Raw genomic sequence first — 11,827 nt, 5'->3', positions numbered from 1 at the left:
ATCCACATGTACCCGTTGTGCCATTTGCATTAATAATGTCCTAGCTGTAGTTATTTAAAAAATGAAATAAGCAAGGGAATGCGATTGTGGATGTTGTGAGTTTTATAATTTCTTGCATTGGATGTACGCCAGGTTGCAGATAGGAATGCTAGCCTGCTGACGGCTCCAGCGAGCAAATGAACATGTACGTCTTGTATAAATATGCACAATTGCTTTTGTATACCGTTTTTTATACAATGTATGCGTGCATTCATGTAAATATGTATGTATGTGTATGTATGTATGTATGCATGTATGTATGTATGTATGTATGTATGTATTTATGTATGTATGTATGTATTTATGTATGTATGTATGTATGTTTGTATGTATGTGTACATGTGCATGTATGCATGTATGTATGTATGCGTACAACCAATATACATGCATGTATGTATGTATATATGTATGTATGTATGTATATATATATATATAATATATATATATATAAGTAGGTGTGTGTACCTGTGAATGTATGCATGCATGCATGTATGTAAGTACGTACATACGCATGAATGCATACGTACGTATGCATTCATGCGTATGTACGTGCATTCATGCATCTTTGTATGTATATATGTATGTATTTATTTTTTATATATGTATTGTATATGTTCAAGTACAAGCCAATATTCAAACACTCACGCATATATATATATATGCGTATATATATATATATATATAAACGCATATATATATATATATTAATTATTTATTTATCATGTATTTGCTTATATTTGCCACATGATCGGATAGTTATGTATCTAGATAGATGTATGTTAAATAGATACTTAGATTTAAATTAAAAGTATTTTATTTACGTACAATAAATAAATGTACGTACTAGAATGCATGCATTGAACATTCTCCGTGTAATAATGGACACGCTGCTGCAAACTATGTAAAAATTAATCGATAGACAAATAAATATATAAATAAATAAATAAATATATATATATATATATATATAAATATTTATTAATAAATCAGTAAGTGATTGAACGAATAAATTAACGACTTAATTGATAAATACAAAAATAAACTATTAATGAATGAATATATATATATATATATATATATATATATATATATATATATATATATATATATATATATATATATATATATGAATGACTATATGTATGAAATATATATATATATTTTTATTTATTCATAAATGTATGTGCGTGTGTCTGCGTGTGTAGAACGAAAGTATTTGTTTATTCATTTATATATTTCGGTCCCGGAAACCCCTTAAAACGCTTTCATTATTCCATCAGCGATCAGTTCAGTTCGGCTCAGCTTATGACTCTTCTTTATATTCATACCCATTAATTTTATTCTCTTTATGAAACAAGTGTGGAAGAAAGAGAAGGCAAAAGCTAGGCACATGCAAACAAACAAACTCGCGCACAAACAGACAGACACGCCCACACACACACACACGCAGACGGCCACACACACGCACGCAGATATATATATATATTAAATAAATATACATATATTTCGCTGAATATTTTTGCCCATTTGGCGTTCGATAGGTTTTTTTTTATAACGCACTCATCAAAACGAAGTTGCTGTAAATCATGTACTTCCTCGCTAAGTTAAAATTCAATTTATACTCTCGTGATATATTTCACTACTTGACACAATTGAAGACTCTGACAGGGCGGCACCCACACCGCCGAACCAGCACCGCCAGCATCACCACTGACGCGCGCATCTCATGATGTCCATACCATCTACAACAACAAACTACAACGCTTCATTGAGGCATCATAAAAAAAGTTAATTGGGCAAAAATATTCAACAAAATTTAATAAGTATATGTATATATGTATATATATATATATATGTGTGTGTGTGTGTGTGTGTGTGTGTGTGTGTGTGATATTCGTGAATAATCCTGATATAGAGAAGTTATGTAAGCATTTGGCGAGCCTGATTCCAAAATTTGAATGCGGTTGCACTGTTATTTTCAAGCAATGAAGATGATCTTGGATGAATGAACGAGTTAATGAGTCAATGAAAAAACTAATAAATAAGACAATAAACAAATAATTTAATTATTTAATTGATAAATAAAAGAACGCACGAACGCACGAACGAACGAATGAATGAATGAACGAACGAACGAACGAATAAATGAATGAACGAACGAATGAATTAATTAATAAATAAATTAACAAACAAATAGAATATTGAAACATGCAGGCAAATATAGAAAGAGATCTCAATGGTAGGTCAGAAAGAATGAATATCTTGTACGTAAGGGTACATGGATTATTAGATTTAAAAAAATTAACGCATGAAGTGTGAATGAAAATAATGATATAATTAATCTGAATAAAAATAACAAAATGAAAAAAATTAAATTTAAATGCAAAAATGAAAAAGTTTCTTGTATTCGTCAACTAATGTTTGAATGGGATGAGTTATTTTGAATTGAGCCATAAAATTTTTACAAAGTTGAATCTCTTTGGTGCATGCACAGGCAACTGAAATGACGAATCTTCCACTTCCATTTCAAAAAAGTTGAAAATGTTTTTTAAGCAAATGAAGTTGATTGTTGATTTGTTGTAACGCATTATATTTTGATATCATACAACTTCATAGCAATTTCTCGCCCTCACTTGAGCCTATCTCTCCAGCCCCACCCGACCAATAAAAGCATGCATCCAATGTTGTGGCGTGTTTAGTTCTTTATTTTTTTCCATTTCTATAATTTTGTTTACATAGTTTTTATGAAATTATTAATTAAACTTTAATTAAATAATGTTTAATGTATTAATAATAAATTTAATATTTATGTTCGGTGATTGTTGATTGATAGCATTGTGTGGCTAGATGATTCCTATGTGATGAAGGTTGGTCCGCAAAAAATTACAAAAACATTCTCATTTCCTCAATTCAATTCTTCCTTTTTTCAAAATTTTGTTTTATAAAATTAATTCAATAAAACAATTATATTGATTTTATTGCAATTAGTAGATATTTCATTCGTTGAACGTTTAATTATTTGTCAGTTTCAAATTTCTATCTGACTCTCAAATGATTATTTTAGAAAAACTTCTCTGGTGTACTCATACTCAACAAACGGATGCCGTTTGGCATTTTTTATTAATTGAATAATAAAGAAATGAGATGAAAATAAATTAATGCATTTGTGGTGCGAATTGAACTGTCTGCGAAAATATGGATTTAATAAAAAATTTAAATTCATCAAAGAAATGAAATTATTTTGCTGCTCGTTGCGGATCTATTCACTATTTCGTGTAAAAATTATCATGTGAAATCGTTATGGATGCCTTTCAATGAGTTGCAACTTCAAGCAAATTTCTACATTTCTCAAAACAAAACCATGGAAGCGTTCAACAGCGATTCTTCCAAAAATCCTCAGAAATCTCTTTCACTTACGAGAATGCTGGCATTTTCATTTTCACGATTGTACAAATATTTCAACACAAATTTTAGGTTCGAGAACATTCGAAACTTTTAGAAAAACTTGAGTAAATTGGAAATGCATTTGAAAGAAGTTTCTAGAAGTCTCTTACATCTCAAAAAATTCTCATATGAAGTTTTTGAATAGAAATTTTATTGACGATTATGTAATTATTACTTTTACCGTTAATAAAAGTATCAAAAGACATTTATTTACATTTACATTTATAAATACATTTATAACCAGTATTTGAAAAAAATGTAAGACTAAGATAGGCAAGTGTGTAACATGTATGTTATACTACACTTATATGTGTGTGTGTGTATTTATGTATGTATGTATGTTTGTATGCTTTGTATGTACGTCTGTATGTATGTATGTATGTATATATGTATATATGTATGTATGTATGTATGTATGTATGTATGTATGTATGTCTGTCTGTTGTTTGTATGCTTTGTATGTACGTCCGTCTGTATGTATGCATGTACGTATGCATGTATGTGTGTGATTGTATGTATATGTGTGTGTATGCATGTATGTATGTGTGTGTGTATGTATGTTTGTAGGCTTGCAAATGTTTAAATACAAAAAGAATTTTTAACAAATAAATGAAGCATATTTTTATTGTTATGGCTGTTCCATACAATTTAATTTATCGCAAGAAAAATTCGAAATTGTAAAATTCGACTGAATGTTAAATTGTGATTTTAATTGAAAGCCCGTCAAAAGTAGTTCAAGTTTTTATTCATTGACAGATATCCATCCATCCATCTGTCCATTCGTTCTTTCATACATCCATCCATTTATTTAGTCATCCATCAATCCATCCTGTATAATTTTCTGTTGTTTCTTGAAGTTCCAGAAAGTTCAATTCCTCCGATTTGATTCTTCATTGAAGCTAGCACAACAGGGGACATCCAGTCTTTTTTTGAAACTTTCATTTCCTCGAGACTTTGTTGCATGGATGTGAACTGATCATTGCAGTAGTGGTAGTGGTGACTTTGTTCAGTTCGTGACGTGTAAACATTGAAATGCATTTGCATGGTTTGGTTTTCTCGTTAATCAACTTCCAGACTTTTAATTGATAGAATTAATAATAATAATAACACTTCAGCAATAACTTGGGGTATGTATAATTTTTTTTAAATGAAATACATTCCCATCTTCTACTTGCAAAGTTGGCTTATGTGAATTTGCGTTTTATCATTTCTTGAGTTGTCAGTTTCGGCTGAGTTTGTTTGCAACATCATCAGACATCGGCTATTGTTAAAAACTTTTTTGTCTCGATTCAACTAAACTGAAATTAAATGAATAATCAGTTAACGAATGAGGAGAAAATTTTGAAGATACTTCAAATAAGTAAGAACTTCAAATCCTGCCTATTTGTATTCAATCACCCATAGTGAATATTTTTATTAAAGAAACATTTGTTTGACGTTCATGAAATTTTATTTTATTTGAATTTATTGTCTTTTAATTTATTAATATTAAAATTTTCAATTGTTAACCATGTCGATTGTATTTTATATTCTTCAGTTGCAGTATGGTTCTCCAATCTTTAACCATATGTTACGATTAAAACATTTGTAAATATCGTACAATCAAATCACCAGACATACACATACACATATACATGCACACGCACACATACACATATACATGCACACGCATACATACACGCACACATGCACACATACACACACATGCATAGAAACATTCGGTCCTTACTAAAAGAAAAACTTTTTTAGAGCAAATGAGCGTCAAAGTAACGGAAATAATCGGTGAACCAAATGGAAAGTTCTACATAAAACAAGATTTCTATCTGTATTTTATTTTATTAATTAGGTTCAAGGCTTACTGTATTTTGGAGAATGTCGGAAAATGTTCTTCCGTGTATGTCAGATAAATTTATATTATACGTCAAAAGGGGGAAACAAATGGCAGTTTTTTGACTATTGTTTATATTCATGGGGTCGTACTTACATGCATGCAGACAGACAGACAAACAGACAAAAAAACTGACAGACAGAAAGATAGACAGACAGACATGCAGACAGACATGCAATCAAAAATGGATATTAATACATACACTGCATACGTACATATAAATACAAATGGAATGAAATGATAGCCTATAAGGGTGTTTATGATCCGGCAGACACTTGCATACGCATTTAAACATCTGAACGCATCACTTGCACTGCATCTTTTAATTTTTCAGATTGCGTTCGAACCTGGTAACTGTGCAACAGCCAGCAACGTGATATTTGGCATTTTTGAGGTAACTTACCAAATGTCTTCCAACTATGAATTTTCATATACAAAGCCATCCAATTTTTAAACCTTCATCGTTTATAATAATGGCAAAAATATTTAAAAATGTTTATTGTTGCATCACGAATTGATCACTTATTGTAATTTTTTTCAGGGTAAGTTTATAAAAAAGTCGTACTATTAATATTGATTTCAGTTAATTTCACGTAACAAAGAATTTTATTTTCAAAATCATATGAATAAAAACGTTTTTATTTTTGTAAAATTATTTCTTTATTAATTTTTTTTTCGTTTAATAGTTTTTTGAAAAATTATTTTCTTCACTATAAAAATTTAACTTCCAAATTTTAATCTCAAATTGATTTTTAATGCAACGTTATTGCGCCATCGGGGTGGGAATTTTTTTCCAGTTCTCATAACCAAACAAAACAACGCACCCTCACGTGTTTTTATACGCAGCCACACACACACACACACACGCACACACACACACGCACACACACTCACGCACACATACACACACATACTCACGTGCAAAAAACACGTCGACAGCAATGCAATTCACAAACAAAAAGAAATAAAAACATCCGAACAAACACATGCCTAAACAAATACACACATGCAAACAATTACATTTACGCAAACAAATACAGGCACGCATACAAATACATACTAATACAAAAAGCAAACATAAATTCTCCACCATCACGACAGAAGCGGTCGAGAACAAATTCAGCGAATGCATCGATCGAGCAGATTGCTTGGTGCATTTAGGCAAGGTTCCATGAATACGAATGAGATCCGATATATCGATAATAATGTAATGCACATTTATATTCTTTCTCTCTCTTTTTCTATATATCTATCTGTCTCTTTATCTATCTATCCATGTGTTTATCTGTCTGTCTGTCTGTCTCGTCTATCTGTCTCGTCAATCTATCTATCTATCTATCTATCTATCTATCTATCTATCTATCTATCTATCTATCTATCTATCTATCTATCTATCTATCTATCTATCTATCTATCTATCTATCTATCTATCTATCTATCTATCTATCTGTCTGTCTGTCTGTCTGTCTGTCTGTCTGTCTGTCTGTCTGTCTGTCTGTCTGTCTGTCTGTCTGTCTGTCTGTCTGTCTGTCTGTCTGTCTGTCTGTCTGTCTGTCTGTCTGTCTGTCTGTCTATCTATCTATCTATCTATCTATCTATCTATCTATCTATCTATCTATCTATCTATCTATCTATCTATCTATCTATCTATCTATCTATCTATCTATCTATCTATCTATCTATCTATCTATCTATCTATCTGTCTGTCTATCTGTCTGTCTGTCTGTCTGTCTGTCTGTCTGTCTTTCTGTCTTTCTGTCTTTCTGTCTGTCTGTCTGTCTGTCTGTCTGTCGATCGGTCTGTCTGCCTGTCCGTCCGTCCGTCCATCCATCCATCCATCCATCCATCTTTCCTTATTAACAGTTATTATGCTCATTTATCACAAACATATCTTCAAATAGAATATCATTCACAGTATTGATCAATTTCTGCAACAAAATCTTTTAAAAACGATTTTTTGGCTGTAGAGATAATGCATGCATGCGTCTGATTTCATTTTTTTAATTAACGGAAATTTTTTGTTAGCCAATCGATTATTTGGATACTTGATCAGAATCAGGGTTGAAGGTCAATTTATTGCAATATTTTTGTTGTCTTAATTTTTCTGAATAATTTGTAGACTATAATTAAAATGTTTGTAAAAAGGTTGAAATAAAAAAAATCATCTGATGGTTACAGACAATGGTTCTAAACTTCTTGAAAACCTTTGGAAACCTAGGTTACCGCACGTTTTAAAAAAGTGAAACACAAAAAATGAATACAAACATGTAATTTGGCATGAAAATACCTACCCACCCAACATGGTGTAACTATAAAAGTTATTTTGTTATTAGAATTTTCGAATTAAACCGTTCAAACATTACTTATACAAACACTTTAAAATTCACAAAGTTCATACACCGCAAACAAACATGTTTGAATTGATTATCAATCCATCATTACAGTTGCTGCATGTCGCAGGGCCGCTCACTTGCTGCTCTGCTTTGCGACACTTCTGCTTCTTAATTTTAAAACTTTACAATGCAGATGACCGCCCCAATTCAAAACTATTTCACGTTGCTTGCTTCCATAATAAATAATATCACAAAAATTTCAACTCATTAATTTTTTTGATTTTCAAAACAAAACTGTAAATTTAATTTGGACCAGTTTCTGACGAGAAAAGTAATATGTTATTAAATTGAAGCATGATTTTACTACGGCAGTTTTCAACCATCACACACAGTGCCTGCCTATCTGTTTACTTGCATGTTTTCAAATCATCCTCTCCCATGCTTTCTTATTTGCACTGAAAAATTTACACATTAAAGAAAACTAAATTGATTAAAAGATATAGAGCAAAGTATTACATAGAAAGTACGAACCATTATAAAGCGCAAGTAGTGTAAATTATATCAATATTGGTCAAGATATAAACATCCATCTTTACACATTTAGAGAAAAAAATTTAATTTAAAAATGTTTCACATGAAATATACATGGCGCACATTCACTTGCGGTAAAACTTATTTATCCGATGATGCGTTCCGTAAAAATATTCTTCGGCGCTTTATTTTTCAGTCTGTTTGCGCCTGGCTGCCTCAGTCCGGATCACATGTACATTATCTTCTTCCTTTTTTTACTTCCAGTCCGCTGGACTCGCTATCTGATCGTTATCTGCCTTGATTCGATGGGCTCGAAACAATGAGATAATCATAAATCACAGTGACTTGTTGCTTCCATGTACACCACTCTACGTAAATCTCTGATGCTTTTTTTGATGGAGGCAGAGCTACGGGCCGTCTCAATGAACACCGCCATAACTCTTTGAAGCATTTTTAATTTTTTCAAAAATTTTGTGGCTCAAAATTTTGTTCAGTTTATTTCTAAGTTCGATAAAATGTTGTATAAGCATTATTTTCAATTTTTTAAACACATGCGTTAAACATGCCACTAACAAAGGGCCGAGTTTGCTTATATTCATACTTTTATTTATTTTGAATCTATATATGAATTTTTATAAGTTCTATCAATTAATCGATAATAAGATCGTTGATACTAATAAAAAGATGTATAATGTTGTATAATCATTATTATTTCATGTACTCGCGTTCCGTGTACATGTGAAAATATGTTGTTATGAATTCCTTTGCCACTTTTTAGGAATTATATATTAACCTACTATTTGCCTAATGTTACTAAGCTAATTCTCATACATTTATATTTTTCTAAATTGGTTTTTAAACTACATTATTTCTTTTTATAATTCATTTTCTTAATTTTCATTACTTCTAGGCTATTCTATTTTGTGTTTTAATTTCCAGTATTTTCTGGGGACCGTAAAAGTTCTTCTGAACTTCAGTCTTTCTGCCTTTTTTTGGCAAAAATAAAATAACCTCAATTTTTGATTTATTAAAGTAGTTTACGTTAAATTACGTTAAATTATTCAGATAATTGTGCGTTAAGGATAATAATAATAATATCGCTGAATTTTCAATTGATTGCTCTCTCATTGATCGCTGGCGCTCACATGTTCCTGGTATAAAACGAATGAATCAATTGATCTGAAAACACTGCGAACCTGCACGCAACCATCACGTCTGATATTTCAAAACAACTTTCATCCAACAACATTCGCCGTGTATGAGAGTTCGCTTGCTCAATTATATCACGAGTCCGTATTTTTGGCCTTAACGTTTACAAGGATCTGCCAATTTGTTTCAATCTAAAAAAATGTATGTGATGGACCAAAAAAATTATTTTGAACTTTTTCGTTAAAATTTTTCTATCACGGAATAAATAAAATCGTTTGCATGGTAACTCAGTTTGAATTCTTTCTTTCTTTTTTTCATAAATACTCTTGTCTCAATTCATTTTTCATTTTGTAAAGAATTATTTTATAAAATAAAAAACGAATAAAATTTATAAATTTATAAATATGACTTCGAGGGGACGGGGCATGTCAATATTACACATATTCAGCTACATGAAAGTAGAATTTTGTGAACTTTACTAGTAAAATTTTTATATATAAATAACGAAAATTAAACTATGTCATAAGTAAAACAGTTTTAAAGCATTTCCTGAAATTTTTCATTAATGATTGGTAGCAAATTTATTGGTTGTTAGTTTAACAAACAATCGACAATACGGAAATTATGCAAAATACTCCACTTAAGTGATGTGCGTGTAGGCTAAAATATAAAGCCGCATTTTAAACGATGTTCCCTATATATCATTACATATCCATGTATGATACCTTTTGGGTATTTCCGCTCGTTACAATGAATAAATGAAAATCGATAAAAAATATTGCTGGGATTCGATGCAGAGTATCGTCATTTTTATTTGCATAGTTCTGAAGTATAGCTTCATATTTTAATCTCTTAAATGTGCTATTTATAAAAATAAAAAGTAAAATTATTTTTCAAGCTCACCCATTTAAAATTTAAAACTATTTTTAATTTTTCAGCATTTGATCAAACATTTCATTTTTCAGATTCATAGGTTTCATTGTCAAAACAATTTACAGTGCTAAATGAAGTTAATAAAAAGTTAAAAAAGAAGTCTTAAATAATAATTTTTATTAAGCCCAATTTCATTGCTGATAATTGTTGGACGAATTTATACAATGGCATTATTGCATCAATAATATGAGATGTTCTAATGCTCTATGGTCATCATCACGTCATTTTTAATAAGAGGAGCTGCTTGGATATCGCTCTCTAAATATTTAGTCGTCCAAAAGTTGCGCATTTACATGATGTGACGTGCATACGACTCATGTTTATGTAGTCGCGTACAGAGTTTATGTGAGTTTTTCAGTTTCGGGCGGATAATACGACACTTTAACTGTCAGAGCTCGAATCATCTCTTCAAACCCAAGACGTTTTGTATAATTTTTGTTGTCTTGTTTTTGTTTTTGATTCTAGTATGCTTATTTTTTTTACAAAATAAATATTTTTTATTTACATGCTTTTTTGATGACCATACCTTTCATTTCATTCATTTCTTATTTCATTGATCTTATCTAAAATTAATTACTGTAACTCGCCCTGGTTTTGCTGATTTGACAATATCTTTTTACTAAAGCTTTTAACTCTGGTGTTTGATTAGTTTTTCTCAGACTATGACAGTCATTAACTAAATTTAGAACAAGTTTCTAATCTATTTGTTTGCGAAATACATCAGAGTGGTTTTGACATCACGAAAATGGCTCTATACAAATAAAAGAATTGATCAATTGATTGATTGATTGGACTAAAAAAAACTCACTTAAACTACTGCCTCTTTATTTAACAATTTATCTTTAAATTTTATTCTTATGTTTGACATTAAAATAAACCACTTCACCAAATTAACAATTTAGCGTCTAGATAGATCAATGACAAAGACTACATAAGAGGCGTGAATATTTGTCTATGCACAGGCACATTTACGTACAATGCCTTTTAACAACAGTGGTTGACTGTCCGAGCTCTAATGACTAAGCTACATTTTTAACAACCTCCGTGCAAATATTAAACAAGCATTCTTCTCAGTTTTGTGTGATGTCAGAAATTCTACCTCAGCTAAACATTACCTTTGAGATCACTATATTTTTTTCTGACATTTAGTGATTTCACATCTGATAATCGACCATTTCTCATTTGCTTCCAAGCAAATTTTGAATTGTTTTATCTAGAATTTTGTGTTCCCGCTGATGAAAATCTGTGGTCATCCTCCTTTCTAACAACAAGGTCAAAATGTGGTGTCATCTATTTCCAGTTAATCTGCCGTATTCTCTGAGAACCATTTTAAGCATCTTTTGGCAGTAACTAGAAATCGTCATAAAATTCAGTTTTATAATTGGCAATGATGGAATAATTTTCGGATTGTTTCAACTGTTTTGGATCGTTTCATTTTATGACTTTTTTAAACATCCTATTTTTAAAAATATTTACGTGCTCTAATATATATATATATATATATATACAT

The 11,827-nt window shown here is 30.6% G+C and overlaps 1 protein-coding gene across 1 annotated transcript; it reads left to right on the top strand.

Annotated features, from left to right (window-relative positions):
- Positions 1 to 5,237: 5,237 nt before the first annotated feature.
- Positions 5,238 to 7,876, top strand: HELRODRAFT_177561 (hypothetical protein; the record flags this gene model as incomplete). The annotated part of the gene is made up of 5 exons (XM_009025733.1): positions 5,238 to 5,381; positions 5,706 to 5,765; position 5,913; positions 6,473 to 6,537; positions 7,832 to 7,876. The coding sequence occupies 5 exons, from the start codon at positions 5,238 to 5,240 to the stop codon at positions 7,874 to 7,876; spliced, it is 315 nt and encodes a 104-aa protein (XP_009023981.1).
- Between the last annotated feature and the right edge of the window lie 3,951 nt (positions 7,877 to 11,827).

Source organism: Helobdella robusta (assembly GCF_000326865.2).
Source record: "Helobdella robusta unplaced genomic scaffold HELROscaffold_43, whole genome shotgun sequence".
Taxonomy (NCBI): domain Eukaryota; kingdom Metazoa; phylum Annelida; class Clitellata; order Rhynchobdellida; family Glossiphoniidae; genus Helobdella; species Helobdella robusta.
This window is presented reverse-complemented; position numbering and strand designations above follow the sequence as displayed.